We start from the raw sequence: 24,047 nt of genomic DNA, 5'->3' as shown, positions 1-24,047 counted from the left end.
GCGCATATCCAAACACATGAATCTTTGGGGACATCCAGGTTTCCCCCAGGGGAGGGATAATCCTCATTTTCGGCAGTGGCACGTCTTGGGCTTCTCCCAACTCAAACGCATCCTACGCCCTTCTGAAAACCGTTTTATGACTTTTCAGGAAATGGTATCGACTTTACATGTCCCTTCACATCATTATCTGGCCTATTGTCAACTATGTTCCTTTTTTAAGATCTTTACTCCATAACATTTCGCCGGAGTGCGTTGAGAATCCAATGGATTCTTTGATTGGCACTCCCCCATCCAAATCCTATCACTTCTTTATAGAACGCTTCGGGAACGACAGGCAAAATTCACTTCTTCATCAATGTTTAGGGCTTGGATCAAAGAGTTCCCAGGCCCGGACCTGACACAACAACTCCTAGAGGGGTGGATAAAAGTGCGAAAAGCGGTTGTAAATGAGCAATGGCGTTAAACACATTTACATTTTTTCATCGAGCCATTTACCGTTTCAATATACCCCCACATCCTAACGCGCCAGATTTGTTGCCTGCCCTATATGTGACACCCCTAAAACGGACCTTCTTCATGGATTATGGAGATGTCCCAAACTTGTTACATATTGGACCGATGTATTAAAATTTATAAAAGATACTTGGGGAATATCTCTTACCCTGGATCCTTTACCCCTTTTATTCCACTTTTTCCCGACCTTATCGGTTTACCACAAGCCCTTCATGTGTTTCTGTTGATTGCCAAACGGTGTTTATTGGCTCACTGGCTTACGTCTCTCATTCCTACACTTGCCGAACCCACGAATCAGATGAAAAAATGTATACCTATGGATAAGTTGGACATAGAACGTGCGCCGGAAGCTAAAGCTTCAACGTTTTTCCAGAAGTGGAAGGTCTTAATTGCTAAACATTATCAACAAAGTGAAACTACGGAGTTAATGGCTCCGTTTCATTTCACGTCATGGTGTTTGACCAGAGCTGTTGCTGGGACGCTTGGAAGATTGGGGTGACTGTGGGAGAAGAGGTATATGAAGCTATTGGTGCTGCCTGATATGGATCTTAGATCTGATGGTTTTTTAACAATCTGATTAAAAACGTATGAGTCCTTGAGTACTGGAGGGTGGGGGTTCTGTTTAACGAGTTCATTTTTTATAATGCTCTATGAAACTAAATGAAAGTATGTGCTTTATACTGAGAGTGCTTTTTGACAATTTGTATATTGTAATTTTTTGCAATGTATGAAGTTATTGTACATTGTCTTTTCTCATATCACTTTTGTTATATTTCATCTTCCAATTTGGAATAGTTTAAAAAAAAAAAATATCAATAAAAATTTGTTTTGAAAAAAAATGTATAGCTCGCCCCGCAAAAGAAAAGCCCTCGTACGGCAACATGGACAGAAATATAAAACCCTTTTGGCTCTTTGAATGCGGCGACATAGTTTTTTGTTTTTTTTCAATGAAATTTGCTTTTATTGTCCAAGAGTAACCTAAACCCCCATAACCTAAAAAGTTAATACATCTTCATTAATAAGTTCTATGTACATGAGAAATGGTGCCATCCTCTGCAACAAGATTTATTTATTCTTTGTAAATGAGTTTCTAGGAAGGAAAGTCTTGTCATTCTACAAATGACCTGTAGGTGGCAGAAGAGCGCTTCAAATGACAAACGCACTAAGTGCTCAGGAAGAGTCATAAGTCTTTATTTCTTTTTCTTTCCCTGCAGGATCGGGTTGGGGGGAGCATTAGGGAATTTGGGGTCTCTGTTGGGGATAGTAATTCTTAATAAATTTGTATATAAAATGTTCAGACTTTGGGGAAAAAAAATATATTCCAATCCTGGAAAACCATTTGGTGTGTTTTCCGAGCGCAGAAAGTGGTAAAATAAAAACAGACACAGGATTTAGAAGGGAGCGATTTATTTCTGTACATTTCACTTTTACTCTCGAGCCATGAGCTTCTGCTTCTTCAGCTTCTTTTGAGAGATCTGCAAAATAAAACGTAATGTGTTACTTATCTGGAACAAAAAAACAAAAAAAAAACACAACCTGGATTTTAGGCCCAATGCCCACAAACTTAAAGCTTGCCCGTAATTGCGGACCGTAATACGGTCCGCAATTACGGAGCCATTCTGTTCTATTGGCCGCGGACACCTTTCCGTATCGCTACGGATGGGTGTTTGGGCTGTAGAACTGTTCCATAAATGATAGAACATGTCCATTCTTTTGCATTTCACGGGCCGTGCTCCCATACTTTTTGTATGCAGGCGGCCGTGCCCGCAGTCGCGGGACGAGATTACAGGCACGGCCGTTTGCATGGGGCCTTCGGGCCTGAAAATATTTTTATCACTAGGCCATCTCTCAAATCCATGGCCTAGTGATCCACACATTTACCCTATGATGGGCCTCAGGTCATGTTTCTGCCATCTTCTGCAGATCGTATAGTAACTATTCTCTATTCCCAATGTAAATGTCTGCAACTTTCCATGGTTCACCATTTAAAGGCTCCGTCACCAGATTATAAATGCTCTATCTCCTACATAATCTGATTGGCGCTGTAATGTAGATAAGTGATTTTTATTTTGAAAAACTATTATTTTTGAGCAAGTTATGAGCTAGTTTAGATTTATGCTAATGAGTTTCTCAATGCCCAACTGGGCGTGTTTTTACTTTTTTACCAACTGGGTGTTGTACAGAAGTGTATGACGCTGACCAATCAGTGTCCAATCCGCTTCATCCACTTCTCATTGTTCCAGCCCAGCATGATCCACAGCACAGTGTGATTGTGCAGTGAAAGAAGTAAACACGCCCAGTTGCTAAAAACACAAGACACGCCCAGTTGTCCATTAGAAAGGCTCATTTGCGGAAATATAAAATTGCTCATAACTTGGCCAAAAATGATAGTTTAAAAAAAACAAAACACAAAAACGTTCCTGTTCTCTACATTGCAGCGCCGATCACATGCAATAGGAGATAGGGATTTGATAATCTGGTGACAGAGCCTCTTTAAGACAACTGCTTGCCGTTATGGAATAGAAACATTTAGATGCTGAAAACATGCCCTGATATTACTTTGGATCTGTTCCTATATTTACGGTAAACACAGCAAATCGATGTCAATAGAGCATTGAAGATATGTTCAAACAAGATATATTGCCATGCTACATAACGCTCAGACCATAGAGGTGGGATCCACATCTATCTGACGCTTATGACATCCAGTGGTTAGGTTATAAATGTCCCTGATGGGAAAACCCCTTCCTTTCAAAATTTAACATTGCAAAGAGTCGACTGCGCTCCAGACTTACCAAAGCAGTAGCAACATCATCAATACCGGCTAACATCACACGCCTCACCAAAGAGAAGCAGTTCCAGCCATCACATTACAGGTGTGTTAATTCAATGTTTGGCTAATTTTCAAGTTGATAATTATTTATGGACTGCGAATTACATTATAAATATCCAAATGGCCCTTGGCAGAAAAATGGTCCCCCCACCCATGGACTGGAGTACAAGACATGACAAGACTCGAGCAGTACGAGAAGCATTCATAACATTACTGAAAATACAACTGGGTGTAAACTAACATGATGGTCAAAAGGGAGATCCATTTTACTACTATACATTTATAGAATCTCATCCTTTACACAAGGGATACTGGAGCTTTAAAGTGTATCGGTCACCTGATTTTTGGTGATAAAACGGGCAAGTTAACGGCGAATGTCGACGTCTGCTCTCGCGGAACCGAAAACCCTTGCACCCGTTCACTTGTATACTCAAACGCTGAATAAGGAAATTATGGGAGTGTAAAGGATGCTGTAACTCCTCAGCCCGCTGGCACCACCAAGAGGTCTACTGGTAGATTTTACATAAAGCGTGCGCCATGTTCTAGCTGGGTTTTAGCAAATGTAGTTAAACAGCCAAATTCAACAGGGGCATGTCTGGAAAGGCCATTAAAAGCCCTACAGCACCATGGCACCTGCTTAATCCCGAAAACCAGGTGTCCGGCTTTCATTAACATAAATGCAATCCCGATCTATTCCATACCGGTAATGGAACGTCATTGCAGAGATCAGCAAAGAACCCAAAAATCACCTTTTTCTTCTGAGCAACTTCCTCCTCTGGTTTGGGGACGATCTGCTCCTTTTCGGTCAGAATCATCTCAATATGGCAGGGGGAGCTCATGTAAGGGTTGATGCGACCGTGAGCGCGGTATGTTCGTCTGCGCATCTTGGGGGCTTTGTTCACCTGAATGTGCTCGATGACCAGAGAATCAACATCCAAACCCTGGAAATAAGAGGAAAGCAAACAAACGCTGAGCAATATACCTCCGATACAGGACAGGCGAGTCCATAATGGACTCAAATAAAGTATGAATACTGAGGGCTCAGAACAAAGATTTGTTTCATGTTTGATTCCAAAAGGTGTCCTAAGATAGTCATCATTGCCAGCAGTATTCACAGACATCGTCCGGCTTAGCATGCCCCCCCCCCCTCCCCACTGGTTGTATTAATGACATCATTCAAAAATGGAAATAAGTTTGCCATTTGCAATATATTGACAGAATATTTCAATCGTCCCCACAAAAGTCAGTGGAGATCCAAAATAATCAAACCAGTTATATGGTCCTGAAAAATACAGAAAGATATAAGCCTTCATTCACACTTGTGAATTTGTCAGTATTTGTAAGCCTCAACCAGGAGTATAAATTCTTCTACTATATTTGTCTCAGTTTATATTCCACTCCTGGTTTTGGCTTTTACAAATACTGACCAAAATATTGATGTAGAATTGGCCTAATGGAAAGACAGATCCGTTTCCTCTTCTATCCACTTGTGTGTTTGGCTCAAAAATCTGCATCAAAAACTGCATGTGATTAGAGCCTAAACAAACAAGGTCCCAAACAAAACACTTTATTCAGCGGCGGTCAAACATAGGTGGGCTTCAATCATTAAAGAAGCACTCTAGTGTTGTTTTATTCTGCCCCTCCTTTTCAACGCCATTAAATATAACGTAGTGTTGTTTATTAGCTTACCGGGTGCTTTATTTTACAGGTAGCTCTGCCCAGTTTCTGGCCGCCTGTGGGTCACGTGATCTGAATTGGGACTATCCACATCTTACAGCGTCTGCTGTAGGGACCGGATGTTGGTGTCTCAGTGCAAGTCTATGAGAGCCTTGTGTGTGTTCCCGATGCTGTGCACTGTGAAAGCCGTGATTTGGGTGCCGCAGCTATGTGCAGAGGTATTCAATGGCTCCAGGGCTACTATTGCAAATCTTGTGGAGCAGTCCAATCAATTCTCAAATTTAGGTCAGCTGCCATTTGAGATCGGTTTGAGAGATGGGACTACCCCTTTAAGTAGCTTTAGGTGAAGTTATGATAGCCATTTCCCAACTTCAAAGCCAGGGTATAGTTAAAGAACGTCTCACCTTCAGTTCTGCATTGCTCTCTGCGTTCTTTAGCATGTGCAGGAGAAACTCTGCGCTTTTCTTGGGCCAACGTCCCTGTGTCCAGTCCCACTGCTTGGCCTGCAAGGATAAAAAAATACAGGTTATCCACCTGACAGATAGACTATTACCACCGCAATTGTTAGCAGCCATTGCATAACTGAAGTTCTGATGTTAGCGGCAGTAGGGTACTATCTGTCAAACCTTCTAGGGCCCAGAGAGACACCAGCACGGTCTACACTTGTTCTAAGACTACATGCACACGACCATTTGTATTTTGCAGCCCGTAAACGGATTCGCTGTCAGTTTTTTCCCGGTCCCCGTGTCCGCAACAATATGTATTTCATCCGTATGTCATTCACAGATCCGCAAAATAAAAAAAACGGGAGACAGAAAATTATGTCAATAGCTTGTCCCAACCCCGAGGTCACGATCTTTTTGACACCATTTCCCCTGTGTTGCTCCTGGATGATGACGGCCGTTTCCAGCAGGGTCTTCTGTGTAGTGTGTATGTGCTGCTTCTGTACAGCAAGTTCTAGCATCTGTCACCCGACAGTACTATGGTGTCTATAGAAGATGCCATGCTAAAGGGGAGGGAGTGCAAAAGATTTGCCCTACCACATACAAATGAGCAGCAGAGGAGGATGTACAAGTCAATTGCAGTATTGAATAGTGTAGCCCTGTAGGTCTTTTAGTAGAACAAAAGACCCCCAGAATCCTGATGGAACATGTCAAATGAAAGGCAAGAGTCTTAGCATTCATTTCCCATCTAGAAACCCATTGTTACATTATAGTATTATCTGACGTACATGACAAACTTCGTGTGAACAGACGTTCTCTGATGTAATATCAGGATGAAGGGATCCATGTCTAGAAGTAGTGAATATTAGGAAATTCCCCATCAGTGCAATGCATAGAACATTTTTAATAAACTATTCTGGAGTAGCTCAGAACATAATGGTTGTTTTCATGGTTATTCCAAAGGTGTCCTAAGATCGTCATCACGGCTACTCCAGTGTAAAGCCTCTACACGATGATCATAGTCCACCCACAAACCACAACACCGTACAGTTCACTGTAATTAGAAAGTCTGGGCATACTGACCTGGGCACAGCGGCCAACACCTCCATTGTAACGACGGAAGGGAACGCACTGCTTCTTCAGAGTGACATCTTTTAAGTATTTGGTGGCCTTGCGGATGTGCATGCCCTTAATAGCTTGAGCAGTCTCACGAGTGTTCTAAGAAAAAGAATAATACACCAAATATATCAAGTCCAAACCTAAAGGAGCATTTTATATAATTTGCAATACAAACTATATGACAATATCCAGAGATAAATCATTTATGCTCAAACAAGCCCACCGATGCGAATGTTATAAGCCGAAATCACATTTAACGCTCAAGCACACGCTAAAGCTTAGAACAGACCCTGCTAGCAGCACGGCACGGTGCGGAGCTGGCGTATGTTCCCTCTATGAGGGATACTTTTAGGGACAATTCGTATTGTAAAACAGTATCTGAACAAGTTGTGGCCTGTATGCCTCTGGATAAAACAGATAGTAAAGTTTGGGCTGACAGCCGGATAACAAGTTCAGAATACAGACGTGGGCATGGGGCCTCAGAGTTCAGCATTCGTAGAAACGGTCACCAAAAGTATTGAGGAGATTCAATACTTGTGCTACATATTCCTCAACATGGCACAGGCTAAAAGGGTAATCTAAACTCAAACATTTAAGGCATAACATTAGGATATGCCTTAAGGCATTATTCACATATTGCAGATTTGGTCAGTATTTTCAGCCAAAACCAGGACTAGATCCTAAACATAGCAGAAAAAAAAGTGGAAAGATTTACACTGCTCTGTGCTCTCAATTCGAAGCAAAATACTGACTAAATCTGCGTAAACGAGACCTAAATGTCCGATAGGTGCGGGTCTCACTTCTGATGGAAGAGTAATGGAGAGTTGGCCACCGGACAGGGGATCTCTGTTATTCAGCTAGGCGCCAAACCAGCCATAAACACAACCTACACGTTAAATGTGCCTATAGGGCTTTATAGTCAGACGGAGGCCAAAACCGTGTCCTTTTGGCTGGTATACATCAGTATACCGCAAAAGAAAAAAGATAAATAAAGATATAAAATACACGAAACAGATTGTTTAACATGGTAGGGTAGCCTATGGTTGACGGATGTCACTGTACGGCATCCGTAAAAGTCATGGGCTTTTCATAACATATCCGTTCAACAAATGCCATATTAGGCTATGGGTGACGGGAGCGTTAAACTGATGCCTAACAGTGCTATCAGTCACCCATAGGCTACAGTGATATCTATTTAACCCCTTCCCTCTTTGGCCGCTTTTGACCTTCCTGACAGAGCCTCATTTTTCAAATCTGACATGTTTCACTTTATATGGTAATAACTCCGGAATGCTTTTACCTATCCAAGTGATTCTGAGATTGTTTTCTCGTGACACATTGGACTTTATGTTACTGCCAAAATTTGCCCGATACATTCAGTATTTAATTGTGAAAAACACCAAAATTTTGCGAAAAATTGCAAAAATTTGCATTTTTCTCAATTTAAATGTATCTGCTTGTAAGACAGGCAGTTATACCACACAAAAATGTTGCTAACTAACATCCCCCATATGTCTACTTTAGATTGGCATCGTTTTTTAAACATAATTTTATTTTTCTAGGACGCTACAAGGCTTAGAACTTTAGCAGCAATTTCTCACATTTTCAAGAAAATTTCAAAATGCTATTTTTACAGGGGCCAGTTCAGTTGTGAAGTGGCTTTGAGGTCCTTAGATATTAGAAACCCCCAATAAATCACCCCATTTTAAAAACTGCACCCCTCAAAGTATTCAAAACAGCATTTAGAAAGTTTCTTAACCCTTTAGACATTGCGCAGGAATTAAGGCAACGTAGAGGTGAAATTTACAAAGTTCATTATTTTTTTCCAGAAATTCATTTTGAATCCATTTTTTTTGTACCACAGAATGTTTTATCCAAGAAATGCAACTCAATATTTATTGCCCAGGTTCTGCAGTTTTAGGAAATATCCCACATGTGGCTCTAGTGTGCTACTGGACTGAAGCACCAGCCTCAGAAGCAAAGGAGCACCTGGTGGATTTTGGGTCTCCTTTTTATTAGAATATATTTTAGGCACCATGTCAGCTTTGAACAGGTCTTGTGGAACTAAAACAGTGGAAACCCCCCAAAAGTGACCCCATTTGGGAAACTACACCCCTCGAGGAATTTATCTAGGGGTGTAGCAAGCATTTTGACCCGCCAGTTTTTTTGCAAAAATTTTTGGAACTAGGCCATGAAAATGAAAATCTAAATTTTTTCAAATAAAATGTAGGTTTAGCTAATTTTTTTTCATTTCCAAAAGAACTAAAGTAGAAAAAGCACCACAACATTTGTAGAGCAATTTCTCCCGAGTAAAACAATACCCCACATGTGGTAATAAACGGTTATTTGGACACACAGCAGGGCTTAGAATGGAAAGAGCGCCATTTGGCTCTTGGAGCTCAAATTTAGCAGGAATGGTTTGCGGAGGCCATGTCGCATTTGCAAAGCCCCCTAGGGGACAAAACAGTGGAAACCCCCAACAAGTGACCCCATTTTGGAAACTATACCCCTCGAGGAATTTATCTAGGGGTGTAGCAAGCATTTTGACCGGCCAGTTTTTTTGAAAAAATTTTTGGAACTAGGCCATGAAAATGAAAATCTACATTTTTTCAAATAAAATGTAGGTTTAGCTAATTTTTTTTCATTTCCACAAGGACTAAAGGAGAAAAAGCACCATAAAATTTGTAAAGAAATTTCTCCCGAGTAAAACAATACCCCACATGTGGTAATAAACGGCTGTTTGGATACACGGCAGGGCTTAGAAGGGAAAGAGCGCCATTTGGCTCTTGGAGCTCAAATTTAACAGGAATGGTTTGCGGAGGCCATGTCACATTTGCAAAGCTCCTGAGGGGACAAAACAGTGGAAACCCCCAACAAGTGACCCCATTTTGGAAACTACACCGCATGAGGAAATTATCTAGGGGTACAATGAGCAGTTTGACCCCACAGGTGTTTTACAGAACTTATTGGAAGTAGGCCGTAAAAATGAAAATCTACATTTTTTCAAATAAAATGTAGGTTTAGGTATTTTTTTTTTCATTTCCACAAGGACTGAAGGAGAAAAAGCACCATAAAATTAGTAAAGCAACTTCTCCCGAGTAAAACAATACCCCACATGTGGTCATAAACGGCTGTTTGGACACACGGTAGGGCTCAGAATGGAACTAGCACCATTTGGATTTTGGATAGTGTCTGGGCGCCATGTCACATTTGCTGAGCCCCTGTAGTACTAGTACAGTGGAAACACCCCAAAATTGACTCCATTTGGGAAACTGCACCCACTAAGGAATCATCTAGGGGTATAGTGAAAATTTTGATCCCAAAGGTTTTTTGCTGAATTAATTAGAATTAAGCTATGAAAATGAAAAATCATTTTTTTTTCCAACAAGATGTAGTTTTAGATCAACATTTTTCATTTTTACAAGGAATAGAGAAGAAAAAGCACCCCAACATTTGTAAAGTAATTTCTCCCGAGTACGGTAACACCCCATATGTGGTTATAATCAGCTGTTTACGTATATGGGAGCATTCAGAAGAAAAGGAGCGGTATTTATCTTTTGGAGCGTAGATTTTTCTGGAATGGTTTGCGGACAGCATGTTGCATTTGCAAAACCACTGATGTACCAAACAAAAGTGACCCCGTTTTAGAAACTACACCCCTAAATGCATTTATCAAGGGGTGTAGTGAGAAATTAGACTCCACAGGTGTTTTTCAGAAATGAATACGCAGTGGATGGTGCAAAGTGAAAATTGCAATTTTTCCACTGATCTGCCTATTCACCGCACAATATGTTGTGCCCCTAGAGAATCTTACCCCATAAATTGTTAAGCGGGTTCTCCCGGGTATGGTAATGCCTTACTTGTGGCCATAAATTGCTGTTTGGGCACGCTGTAGGGCTAAGAAGGAATAGACCGCCATTTTGAGCATGGATTTTGCTTGGTAATAGTTCTGTTTGGGGTTTTGCTGGTATTTCCGTTTATAATGTGGTGGCATATGTAATCTGTGCGGAGTATATCAGGGTATATGTAATCTGTGCGGAGTACATCAGGGTATATGTAATCTGTGCGGAGTATATCAGGGTATATGTAATCTGTGCGGAGTACATCAGGGTATATGTAATCTGTGCGGAGTATATCAGGGCATAATAAGAGGGTATAATAATGGGGTAAATAATACAATTCTCCATAGATGTGTGTTACGCTGTGAAGCGATCCGTTATGCGCAGTCCGGCGTCACACTGATAAACGGTTTTCTTTCTTATCCCCCTTTTGTAACGCTCTGCAGCTTTTGGGGACTTTTTCTCCTTCGTAGTTTGGGAAATATTACTGGGAAAGTTTTGCACTGGTATAATACGGGCGCCCTCGCTTCCAGCGGATGTGCGATGTCCATTCCCTTTCCTAGTTCCTAAATACTAGGGCCCTGAAACTGAAGGAATGTTCCCCTCCGGCCTGCGCATTGAGATGTTTCATCACCGCATTACTAGTGCCGTAACTTTTTTGTTTTTCAGTTGATTGAGTGGTGTGCGGGCTTGTTTTTTGCGAGACGGGCTGTAGATTTTATTGGTACCATTTTAGAACACATACGACTTTTTGATCACTTTTTATTTCATTCTTTGGTAAAGGAAATTACCAAAAACAAGCAATTCTGGAATCGTTTTTTATTGTTTTTTTTATCGGCATTCACAGTGCGCCCTAAATTACATGTTAGTTTTATTCTGCGGGTCGATACGATTACGGCGATACCAAATTTATATAGTTTTTTTATGTATTGCGGCTTTTGCACAATAAAATCACTTTTTTTATAAAATCATTTGTTTTCTGTCTCGCCATATTCTAAGACCCATAACTTTTTTATTTTTGCGTGCACTAAACGGTGTCAGGGATTATTTTTTGCGGCACGGATTGGCGTTTTTTATTAGTACTATTTTGGAGTAAATGTGACTTTTTGATCACTTTTTATAGCATTTTTTGGAAGGAGATGTGACCTAAAAACAAAGATTCTGGCGTTGTTTTTCATGTTTTTTTTTTACGGCGTTCACCGTGCGGGATAAATTACATAATAGTTTTGTAGTTTGGGTTGTTACGGACGCGGCGATACCAATTATGTATAGTTTTTTTAATTTTTACGGTTTTTCCCATAATAAAAGACTTACTATGGGAAAAAAGTCAGTTTAGCTTTATTTTTATTTGAAATGTGTGTGTTTTTATTGTTTTACCACATTTTTATTAACTTTTTTTTACTTTTCTGACTTGTCCCACTAGGGGACATGAGGGCCTGATGCCCCGATCGCTACTCTAATACACTGCACTACGTACGTAGTGCAGTGTATTAGCGCTGTCAGTTATTCACTGACAGCAAGCCTATGAGGACACGCCGAAGGCGGGTCCTCATCGGCTCCCGTACAAGGCAGACTCGGACGCCATTTTCTGGCGTCCGATTGCCACAGCAACCCAGCGATTGCATCACTGGGTTGCCGATCGGGTGAAAACCTATCAGATGCTGCGCTCTATTGAGCGCAGCATCTGAGGGGTTAATCTGCCGGATCGGAGAATAGCTCCGGTCCTGGCAGTTACAGGAGGGTGCCAGCTGTATAATACAGCTGTCACCCCGCGGGTATGGTGCCGGCTCTGCTTCTGAGCCCGCACAATCACTGCGCCGTACATGTACGGCGCTTTGCGGGAAGCACCTCCCGACAGCGCCGTACATGTACGGCGCATGTCGGGAAGGGGTTAAAGATGATCGTACATCAGGTTTTGTAGACCTTTTTTAAATGCATGCTGTCTCCAAAATGTCACTTTTACGACTTTATTCAAGTTTCCCGATAGGAAGTAGAGGGCGAGCCCTTTCCCGGGTCACTTTATCCTAACCTGCGGAGAAGCAGATCATTTTTAGTAGCGTTGGCTGCGCACAGCAGTCGCGGCTCCAGTCACCGTATCGGACTGTTTACATTGGGAGGATTTTGTGCTCCACATCATGTAAGAAATCAGCCGACCTTTAGCCGGTCATATCATATTGTAGAGGAAATCCATGGAGTGTTGATGGCGCCCTTATTGTGATGAATACAATACATTCAGTGCAATATTAACTACATTTAAGAAGAAAAAAAAATCACTTGCTACTGATGTGATCTCATTTCTGTGATTCGTAACTCATTTTCTTTCCTGTAAGGCAGTGGATTGTTTTGTTTGCTTTATTTCGTACATCCCGATTCAGTGTTGCTTTCCTACTTGGCGCCCAGTAATCACATCGTCCAGAAAAAGACTTAAGAATGTTATTTCTCTGGAAAGACGCCCTGTCGATCACGTCTCGGGGTCTGCTGGTGAGATGTGATCCGGAATAACATTGTGAGCACGCAGGTTTTATTTGGTTCTGGGAAAGCTGGGTGACCACTAACATAGCCATCATTGCAGCTGAAACGGGGATTGTCACACGGCTTTACCAGACTGCCCAGTAATGCAGGGTTACATTGCTTACTTGTAGGAAACTCCAGATTCTGGGGGGGGGGGGGGCATTCTTCATTATTAAAGGGGTATTCCCATCTCAGACATTTATGGCATATTCACTAGTAGGATCCGCAATTTGGGAAGAAATGGACAGCCTTCACATCTGCATCAGAGGCTCCGTTCGAAGATTTGATAGGCATGCAGCACCATTCTTCTTGTGAAAATGGGGGACACCACCAAGGACCCCATTATAAGACAATGGGGTCCATCAGGTGCTGGAGGTATCAGTCGTACGAAGGATCTGGCACGGTCGTGGTTTCTGTTCTAAACGGAAAAACGTGACACGGATGTGAACAGAGCCTAAGTGAAATTGTCTGGCACTAGACGATATTGTAACCGTATATGGGCCGGAGTAGTTGGGCTCTGAGTGTAGATCCATATGATTTCTGTATACACTGCCTTGTTTCCTTTCCTTTTAGGATTCTAGAGAAGGGAACTCCAACCCCCATGGCTTACCAGTTGTTGTAAACGGCATGTCCCAGCATCCCCGAGAGTCACGGGTTGTAGACCACAACTGTAGAGCAGCATGTGAACGTCCGCTGCCTATAGTGTGCTATTAGGAATCCTGACTGTACCCTCTATACGTTGCTTTAGGAGGATGAATTTTCTCGTGGGTCATGGCTTTTGTCGGGCCTGGCCCAGTGCCAACTTTTGTGGGGTAGTGCGTGCGCGGCCGCTCGTCTTGTCACCTCTGAACACAGACAGCTCCTCGTTTGTATTGCCTGTGCCCACTGAATCGAGGTCACAGTCAATGTGCCGATAGTCAGGGGGTGCATGTCCTGCTCACTTTGTGCACAGCACTGTATAAATCAACACTCCTGGGGAAGTAATTTTTTTTTTATTCGAGCCATTGAAAAATTACGAGTATTTGGAAAGCCCTCTCACTCCAGTTCTGGTATTTTCCTTACCTCCCTCTCGCTCCTGAGGGAGAATCCACTCTCTTAATTCCTCTTCAGTTTTGACAGCAGCAAAACGCTGATCCAGATACAGAGGAAGCGTCTTATAAAAATCACTGTGGAGAATGCACAGGGGCCCCTGCCCTGCCAGCTTTCCACCGCAAAAATGTTTGGCAAAACAAGAGGAAGATGGCACTCGAGGTCAGGCTGCGATGGGCGAAATAAGTGTCAGAATGGAAAAACTATCTCGCTGCAACTGAATCATACAGAAAGTGTTACTGGATTAAATCATAAGACACAGAGATGTGTCAGGAGCGGCCGCCTGTCTGAATGCTCCATTTGTTTCCAGGGCACAAATTGATCTCCTGTTAAGTAGCTGACACCAGTCTCAAACGCTGATGGAAATGTTGTTATTAAATAGAAGCACTTGTAATTGTACTGACGCCTGTGCAACTACCACAGAGCGCGACACGACGGGATAACCTGGGTTTACCTGGCATCTACCATGAGATAGAAAAGACCATGAAGACTAGTCAATAAACCCCCTGTTCATTTATATTTGTATTAAGAGCAAATATGTCAAAATGCCTATCCTGTATATTCTTCTCTATAACGGACACGGTTTATAGTAGTTCTATCATTGTCCATAAGGGGCAGTATTACAGTAGTAATATTCTTGTATATAAGGCCAGTATTATAGTAGTTATATTCTTGTACATAGGGGGCAGTATTATTGTAGTTATATTCTTGTACATAGGAGGCAGTATTATAGTAGTTATATTCTTGTACATAGAGGGCAGTATTATAGTAGTTATATTCTTGTATATAGGGGCAGTATTATAGTAGTTATATTCTTGTACATAGGGACAGTATTATAGTAGTTATAGTCTTGTACATAGGGGGCAGTATTATAGTAGTTATATTCTTGTACATAGGGGGCAGTATTATAGTAGTTATATTCTTGTACATAGGGGGCAGTATTATAGTAGTTATATTCTTGTATATAGGGGCAGTATTATAGTAGTTATATTCTTGTACATAGGGACAGTATTATAGTAGTTATAGTCTTGTACATAGGGGGCAGTATTATAGTAGTTATATTCTTGTACATAGGGGGCAGTATTATAGTAGTTATATTCTTGTACATAGGGGGCAGTATTATAGTAGTTATATTCTTGTACATAGGACGGTATTATAGTAGTTATATTCTTATACATAGGAGCAGTATTATAGAAGTTATATTCTTGTATATAGGGGCAGTATTATAGTAGTTATATTCTTGTATATAGCGGGCAGTATTATAGTAGTTATATTGTTGTACACAGGGGACAGTATTATAGTAGTTATATTCTTGTACATAGGGGTAGTATTATAGTAGTTATATTCTTGTACATAGGACGGTATTATAGTAGTTATATTCTTGTACATAGGACGGTATTATAGTAGTTATATTCTTGTACATAGGGGTAGTATTATAGTAGTTATATTCTTGTACATAGGGGCAGTATTATAGTAGTTATATTCTTGTACATAGGACGGTATTATAGTAGTTATATTCTTATACATAGGAGCAGTATTATAGAAGTTATATTCTTGTATATAGGGGCAGTATTATAGTAGTTATATTCTTGTATATAGCGGGCAGTATTATAGTAGTTATATTGTTGTACACAGGGGACAGTATTATAGTAGTTATATTCTTGTACATAGGGGTAGTATTATAGTAGTTATATTCTTGTACATAGGGGGCAGTATTATAGTAGTTATATTCTTGTACATAGGACGGTATTATAGTAGTTATATTCTTATACATAGGAACAGTATTATAGTAGTTATATACTTGTACATAGGGGCAGTATTCTAGTAGTTATATTCTTGTACATAGGGGCAGTATTATAGTAGTTATATTCTTGTACATAGGGGCAGTATTATAGTAGTTATATTCTTGTACATAGGGGGCAGTATTATAGTAGTTATATACTTGTATATAGGGGCAGTATTATAGTAGTTATATACTTGTATATAGGGGCAGTATTATAGTAGTTATATTCTTGTACATAGGGGCAGTATTATAGTAGTTATATTCTTGTACATAGGGGCAGTATTATAGTAGTTATATTCTTGTACACAGAGTGCAGTCTATTATTGCATTTTGAGCCCATGTATGGGAAGATTATAGTGATGACTTCATTTCTGAAAATTATAGGCAGAACACTCTTCAAAGGTAATAGAAGTAGGTTCCCTGGTATGCTCTCCACTAAAAAATTTTTATTTTTAGTTAAGGATAGTCTTTTAATATGATAATTGTAACTAATGAATTGTCGCACTGTCCTATTTCTTTCTCTCTAACAGTATCCGACATAGAAGACCTCCTGGAAGAACTGCTGTTTTGCCTCATCCATCTTATTGTTGAAGTTCCCCTTCTGTGAGTAGTTAAGATATACTGTCCATTTACTTTTAGATTGTTTTTACATATATCATGTCACGTGTCTTTATGAGAAATAAAAAGGTAAAATTAGGCCTGCCATTATATCACGCAGTTTTCTCCATGTACGAAGTGGTGGTCACAGGACAGACCTCATCGCTCGTTTTATTTTAGGCAAATAACGGGCAAAAGAATGACCACAATGATTCCGTTGATGTTCAAATATGAGTATTATAGTCAGAAGGATGTAGGTGATGGGTCACAGTCCAAGATGTGTGTGGCCAACATGTAACTGTGAGTGACGGAAAAATTCAACCCATGGCTTTAAGGGGTATTCCAAAATTAGACGTTAATGGCAATCCACAGGATATGTCATAAATATCTGATTGATGCAGGTACCAGCTTTGACACCCACAGCTTTTTCCTAAAGAAAACGGTCACCCGATCCCCCTTACCACTGGTGATATGGGCACTGCATCTAGTACGAGAATGAATGAAGAGGTGGCTGTGCATTTGCTCTTCCTTCTCCGGTAACTTATTAAACAGCCAATCAAGCCGTCTTGGCTGTTTCCATAACTCCCATGGCACTGAATACAGAGATCCGCCCACGTGTGACCATGTCTCCATTAATTCTCCGCTTTGAGGATTCCGCCTGCTACCTCACCTGGCGAGACGGGGGCTGGGACCTACATCTATCATACGTTTATCGTAAAACCTGTGGCTATGCCATAAATGTCGGAGTTGGGAAAACCCCTTCTCTGAATAAGGATACAATTTTCTGGTAACAAATTCAGTTGCTCAAGTAAGGTAGAGGTCACTTTATTTTTTATTTTTTTTTCTGCTACAGATTGTAACTAAAAACATTAAAATATAGTATAATAACCTCGCCTGAGTAGTATGAAAAAAAAATCAATACATTCAATAAAAATTTATAATTTTTTACATACGTTATGCAAATAAAGCCTAAGATAGCTAGTACTTAAAGTGAATGTCCACTTTTTAATAATACTGGTCGGAGCACCATTTTTCTTATACACCGCTCCAAATAACCTGCAAGGACATACATTTAAATAATAACATCCTGGCTACCTGCAGTCACCACTAGAGGGAGCTGAGGCGCTTACTGTATACAGTTATACATTGTACTCAATGACACTGTATGCTCCCCCTAGTGGTGGCTGCTGGCAGTGAAAATGTTCTCACTTAAACTTTGTGTTTTCAGGGGATTTGGAACTGTATCAGAAAAATAGGACGATTGCTATTTTTTTTATTTAAAAAAAAACAAAACAAAAGGGAAATTCACTGTTGTTTTCTTGAAAATACTGCCATTCATATTATGCTATATAGTTTACAAGTACAGCCCTCTTGGAAGTTGGGTAATTTGTACCCTTGTATAGAGGAGAATCCGTATTGTCCTGATTTCTGTTAAAAAAATGCTTGACACAAATTTCCCCCCCCCCTCTATGATAAGAGTATAATGGAGTGTACAGGTCCTCTAAACCAGGGGTCTAAAACACGCGGCCTGCGGGCCACATGCGGCCCCTAAGGCTGTTATCTGCGGCCCGCAGGACACATCCTCTAGTATAGGCTCTGCTCCGGTATTCTGTGGAATTCCCTGACATCGCTGTCCATATATGGACACACTATGCCTGGGGCTTCCCCAGGGCCGGAGTCCCGGGCAGAGCGCTAGCATAGGCTCTGTTCCTCGGGACTCTGTGGAATCCCCTGACATCGCTGTCAACATATGGAAAGCGATGTCTGGGACTTCCCCAGAGCCGGAGTCCCGGGCAGAGCTCTAGTATAGGCTCAGCTTCGGGACTCTGGGGAAGCGTCTGACATCACTGTCCATAAATGGACACTGATGTCAGTCGCTTCCCCAGAGTTCCAGAGCAGAGCCTATACTAGTGCTCCGCTCTGAGATACCTTTTCTGAGGTTATCCCTGACATCACATTCCGGTCCAGGAGGATCCCCTGACGTCACTGTGTCGGCAACGCTCTGGCTGGGGATTCCACTACTAGAGGGAGCCCCAATGGATATATCTACAAGGGGTGTGTGTGGCAGCATCTGCAGAGGGCACTGTGGCAGCATCTAAAAAGGGGCTGCCCAATCTTGACACTTAAACTGGAAAACTGGATTGTTGAAATAAGCATGTGGAGAAATCTTGCACATTTCCGTTAAGTTTAAACCTAGTGCTATTATTATAGTACTGTAGTATTGTTATAGCAATGTAGTATTGTTATAATAATGTAGTATTGTTATAGTAATGTAGTATTGTTATAGTAATGTAGTCGTAGTATTATAGTAATGTAATATTATAATAATGTAGTATTGTTATAGTAATGTAGTATGGTAGTATTGTTATAGTAATGTAGTATTGTTATAGTAATGTATTGTTATTATAGTAACATAGTGTTATAGTAGTTCAAATAACTAATTGAGTAACAATAATTTTGTATTGTAACAAATTTGAAAGTAATGCGGCCCGTCAACGGCACATTTTTTCTTTGTGGCCCACTTACCCGGCCGAGTTTGAGACCCCTGCTCTAGACCAATAGTCACTTCACCTTTGGTGATACTGTAACTCCCAACATGTCCTTATACTCAAAGGCCTGATTGATGTTACTTTACTTGCCCATACGCGTGTCAGAAATGGCAGGTTTTCACCAATTTCGCCAATGATTATGTAAGAACCTTGTGACAACCACCCACACCGGACAGATATTTGCTGAAGTGTCGGTTAATCACATTTTTTATTTGGCGTTCTTCATCCGCATTGATGTGTGTATGGCCTTGTTGGTCAAGCATTAGTTTGCACATGTGCATGTTTTTTTGGAGTTGTTGTTTTGCATATAGGTATGACTGTTGGGGCCAATGCTGTCTGACATGTTTTTTTTTTTATATGTATATGGAGAGCTTTTTAGTGTACCGTTATACCCACCAGCAGTGGTAGTCAGAGATCATCTTGATCAACCCTTGTCTGGGAGACACCCCTATACATATTACATAGTCTGCCGGTATTGGCATGTTTGGCCGGCAGATAGTTTATTATTGAAGTGATACATCAAATATAAATTAACATAACTCGGAAAAGAGAGCACACACCTTCCCTCAGTATAAAGCGACGTGAAGCACATCATCATATCGGGGTTGTACTAACGTAAGAAACAAAAAAGGTCAGTAAGTGGTCTCTAAAACCATAGACTGGAAACTACAAAGAATCGGGAAATGGAAGAGAGAGAAAAAAAAAAGAGTGGGAGAGGGAGGGTGAAGGGAGGGGGAAGTAGAGAGAGAGAGCATCTCTGATCTCTTCGCTATCACTAGTCTCCACAGAGCACAAGTAGTGTCGGCATCCACCAAACAGTCAAGGTGGAGCGGAGGTTACGCTTATAAATGATCATGGGGCAAATCTTCTCAAATAATTTAACCCTATCCTGAAGAATACTGGAGTTTTTTTATTGACCATGATCTATGACTATTTCAGTTTCACACGATCTTGGCTAATTGGAGGAGTCTACCATTTATCTATTTATCGTGGTTTTGGCCGCCAGAACAGTGATTTAATGTGTATGGCCCAAGATGAAAACGTATTACCTATTTACAGGGTTTAGTATAACGTAGGTCCGTGTGCTCCCCGTTTGAATGGAGTTGTTGCGGTCGAGCATGCGTTTTGGAGATGGGGTACAGCAATTGGCTATCCCCGGCAGTCCCATAGACTTAAAAGGGAGCAGCAGAGAGCATGCTTGACCACTGCTCCATTCAAATGGGGAACACCGAGACCTCTGTTCTCCTGATCGATGTGGGTCTTGGACCTCTACTCATCAGACATTTATCACGTATCCTGTGAATAGGTGAAAAGTTTGAATCTTAAAGTCCTCTTACACGGCCCAACGGCTCTTTATTTTGTAACTGGCGTGCTAGTCAACAAGTCTCTCTATTCTTCTTTTCTTTTCCTTCTTTAACCCCTTCCCGCCCAATCACGTACATTTACGTGATTAAAGCTGGTGGCTTACCGCCTTTTCACGTAAATGTACGTCATGGAGATGAAGCTGGCTCAGGAGCTGAGCCAGCGACATCACCGCCGGGTGACAGCTGTATGTTACAGCTGTCACCCTGAGGTATCGGCCAGGACCGGAACTAGCATCCGATCCGGCTGATTAACCCCTCACATGCTGCGTTCAATAGAGATCGCAGCATGTGAGGAGTTTATAGACATCGGCACCCCAGCAACGTGATCGCTGGGTTGCTGGTGGCTGCAAAGGTGATCGGAGGGCTAATACTTACCTCCCGATGAGCCTGTAACGGAATCCTCCTATGCCCCGTCGTCGGCGGGGCCCAGGAGGCTTCCGGTACCATCGGCAAGATGGCGCCGGCTCAGAAGCTGAGCCGGCGTCATCAGCAGTGGGTGTCCGCTGTATGTTACAGCGGACACCCCGATCTATCGCCAGGAACCGGAGCTAGCTCCGATTCCTGGCATTAACCCCTTCGATGCAGCGATCCATTGTGATCGCTGCATCCTAGAGGTTTGTAGCAAATTGGCAGCCTTGCCACGCGATGGCAAGGCTGGCGACTGCTACCATGGCAACAGGAGCCCTAACAATGGACTCCTGTCTGCCATTACGTAAGCTGATTAGGCCCCGCCCAGAGGCGGAGCCAGATCGGCTTGCTGTCAGTGAACAACTGACAGTTCCAATACATTGCACTACATAGGTAGTGCAATGTATTAGAACATCAAACAAACAGTTGGACATTCAAGTCCCCTAGTGGGACTAAATAAAAGTGTAAAAATAAAAGTTGTAAAACATACAATAAAAGTTTCAAGTAATAACACAAAACACAATCGCCCTTTTTCACCTATCAAGTCATTTATTATTGAAAAAAATAATAAAGCCATACATATTTGGTATCGCTGCGACCGTAACGACCTGAACTATAAAAATATTATGTTATTTATCCAGCGCAGTGAACGCCGTAAAAAAAAACTCAAAAACACTGCCATAATTACTGTTTTTTTGGTCACCGTCTTCCAAAAATTTAAATAAAAAGTGATCAAAAAGTCGCATGTATCCAAAAACGGTACCTATAAAATCTATACCTCGTCTCGCAAAAAACAAACCCTCACACCGCTCCATCGACGAAAAAATGTAAAAGTTATGGCTCTCACAACATCGCGGCAGAAGAAATACATTCTCTTTCCAAAAGTAATTTTATTGTGCAAAAAGTTATAAAAAAGTTCTATAAATTTGGTATCGCCGGAATCGTACTGACCCGCAGAATAAAGGTAACATGTAGTTTATAACATACGGTGAACGCTGTATATAAAAAAACAAGCTATGGCAGAATTGCTGTTTTTTTGTCACCTTGCCTCCCAAAAAAGGATAACAAGTGATCAAAAAGTTGCATGTACCCCAATATGGTACCAATAAAAGCTACAGCTCGTCCCGTAAAAAAACAGCCCTCATACCACTACGTCTATGAAAAAAATAAAATAAGTTAAGGCTCCAATAATTCAGGAAAGAAAAATATGCAGTTGTGCCCGAGGGGAACATTTCTTCTGTTTCAAAAGGCGATGTATGAAGGCACTAAAATTAGGGAACCAGGAAGGGGAGAGCCCAAATATATCTGCTGGAAGCGAGGGCGCCCATATTATACCAGGACAACACTTTCCCGGCAAAATTCCCCAAACTTCAAAGGTGCGGAGTGTGGACCAAAAGGGGCATAAGGAAGGACGCCAGTTATCAGTGCGACACCGGCCTGTGCAGAAAGGATTGTGTCACAGCGTAACACACACCTATGGATCATTTTATTATATTTTTTACCTTATTATTATACCACCTGACTATGCCCCGATGTACTCTGCCCAGCTCAGATATGCCCCACATTATAAACGGAAACAACAGTGATACTCCAAACAAAACTATTACCAAGCAAATTCCACACTCCAAAAGCCAAATGGCGCTCCCACCGATCTGAGCCCTACAGCATGCCCAAACAGCTGTTTATGTCCACATATATGGCATCGCCATACCTGGGAGAACCCTTTTAACAATTTTTGAGGTGTGTGTCCCCAGTGGCACAAGCTGGGCACGACATATTTGACAATGAATTGGCATATCTAGGGCAAAATTTTAATTTGTACCTTCGGCAGCGCAATCATTTATGGAAAAGACACGTGGGGTGAAAATGCTCACTACACCCCTTAATAAATGCCTTGAGGGGTGTAGTTTCCAAAATGGGGTCACTTCTCAGGGGTTTCTTTTATTTCACATCTGAGCCTCTGCAATTGTGAACCAATACTTTATATGTCGCCAAATTAGGCCTCAATTTTACATGGTACTTTTTCACTCCTGAGCCCTGTCGAATGTCCAGGCAAAAGATTAGGGCCACACGTAGGGTGCTTCTAAAACTGGGAAACACCGCATAAAAATTGAGAGCTGTCTTGTTAGGGTGGCACAAGCCGGGCACCACATATTGGTGTATCTAAGGAAAAATTCCCAATTTCACTCTCCCACATCGTGTGCACACGAATTTCTGCAAAACACCTGTGGGGTTAACATGCTCACTACACCCCCTAGGTGAATACCTTGAGGGTGTTGTTTCCAAAATGGGGTCACTTCTGGGGGGGACTGTTTTGGTTCAACAGGGACTTTGCAAATGCAACATAGCGACCAGAAACCAAATGCAGCAAAATCTGTACACCAAAAGCAAATGGTGCTCCTTCCCTTCTGAGCCCTGCCGTGTGTCTAAACAGCAGTCTATGACCACGTGTGGGGTATTGCCGTACACCAGAGAAGTTGCTTTACAAATGTTGGGGTTCTTTTTTTCCTTTATTTGTTGAGAAAATTAAAAATTTTGAGCTAAAGCTACGTCTTATTGACGAAAAAGGATTTTTTTTATTTTCACTGCCCAATTCTAATAAAATCTATGAAACACCTGTGGGGTCAAAATGCTCACTACACCCCTAGATGGATTCCTCAAGGGGTGTAGTTTTCTCAATGGAGTCATTTTTTTGGCGTTTTCACTGTTTTGTCCCCTCAGGGGCTTTGCAAATGTGACATGGCCTCCGCAAACCATTCATGCTAAATTTGAGCTCCAAAAGCCAAATGGCGCTCTTTTCCTTTTAAGCCCTGCCGTGTGTTGAAACAGCTGTTTATTACCACATGTGGGGTATTGTTTTACTCGGGAGAAATTGCTTTACAAATGTTGTGGTGCTTTTTCTCCTTTAGTCCTTGTGGAAATTAGAAAAAATTAGCTAAACCTACATTTTCTTTGAAAGAATGTAGATTTTAATTTTCACGGCCTACTTCCAATAATTTCTGCAAAAAACCTGCGGGGTCAAAATGCTCACTAGACCCCTAGATAATTTCCTCAAGGGGTGTAGTTTCCCAAATGGGGTCACTTTTGGTGGATTTCCACTGTTTTGGCACCGAAAGAGCCCTTCAAACCTGACATGGAGCCTAAAATATTTTCTAATAAAAAGGAGGCCCAAAATCCACTAGGTGCTCCTTTGCTTCTGAGGCCGGTGCTTCAGTCCATTACCACACTAGGGCCACATGTGGGGTATTTCTAAAAACGGCAGAATCTGGGCAATAGATATTGAGTTGTGTTTCTCTGGTAAAAACTTCTGTGTTACAAAAAA

At 41.5% G+C, this 24,047-nt stretch overlaps 2 protein-coding genes and 2 non-coding genes across 7 annotated transcripts in view; 1 reads left to right on the top strand and 3 right to left on the bottom strand.

The window, feature by feature from the left end:
• Positions 1–24,047, top strand: part of DYM (dymeclin) — a 343,122-nt gene that overhangs the window by 76,216 nt on the left and 242,859 nt on the right. For all 4 annotated transcript variants that reach the window (XM_075840896.1, XM_075840904.1, XM_075840919.1 and 1 more), the window contains one exon: positions 16,338–16,410. In XM_075840896.1, coding sequence (XP_075697011.1) covers positions 16,338–16,410 — 73 coding nt within the window. The remainder of the gene's footprint in view (positions 1–16,337; positions 16,411–24,047) is intronic.
• Positions 1,904–6,703, bottom strand: LOC142662712 (large ribosomal subunit protein uL22-like). Its single transcript, XM_075840930.1, has 4 exons — positions 6,550–6,703; positions 5,428–5,526; positions 4,096–4,287; positions 1,904–1,988 (listed from the first exon to the last, which is right to left on the bottom strand). The coding sequence occupies exons 1-4, from the start codon at positions 6,649–6,651 to the stop codon at positions 1,941–1,943; spliced, it is 441 nt and encodes a 146-aa protein (XP_075697045.1). The 5' UTR covers positions 6,652–6,703; the 3' UTR covers positions 1,904–1,940.
• On the bottom strand, positions 4,383–4,450 carry LOC142722676 (small nucleolar RNA SNORD58). Its single transcript, XR_012874970.1, has one exon. It is a non-coding gene; the product is annotated as a small nucleolar RNA SNORD58 (small nucleolar RNA).
• Positions 6,388–6,455, bottom strand: LOC142722632 (small nucleolar RNA SNORD58). The gene has a single exon (XR_012874926.1). It is a non-coding gene; the product is annotated as a small nucleolar RNA SNORD58 (small nucleolar RNA).

The sequence above is a fragment of the Rhinoderma darwinii genome, chromosome 1, assembly GCF_050947455.1.
Source record: "Rhinoderma darwinii isolate aRhiDar2 chromosome 1, aRhiDar2.hap1, whole genome shotgun sequence".
In the NCBI taxonomy this organism is placed as follows: domain Eukaryota; kingdom Metazoa; phylum Chordata; class Amphibia; order Anura; family Rhinodermatidae; genus Rhinoderma; species Rhinoderma darwinii.
Note: the sequence above shows the minus strand (reverse complement) of the source record. Positions and strands in the feature narration are given on the sequence as shown.

Bases quoted from the DNA above. Each gene is read 5' to 3' on its own strand.
- LOC142662712 (XM_075840930.1), bottom strand. From the start codon at position 6,651: ATGCACATCCGCAAGGCCACCAAATACTTAAAAGATGTCACTCTGAAG. The intron at 5,527-6,549 runs GTCAGTATGCCC...TTATCCTTGCAG, and splicing joins GTGTTGGCCGCTGTGCCCAG to GCCAAGCAGTGGGACTGGAC. The intron at 1,989-4,095 runs GTGATTTTTGGG...TTTATTTTGCAG, and splicing joins AAGTTGCTCAGAAGAAAAAG to ATCTCTCAAAAGAAGCTGAA.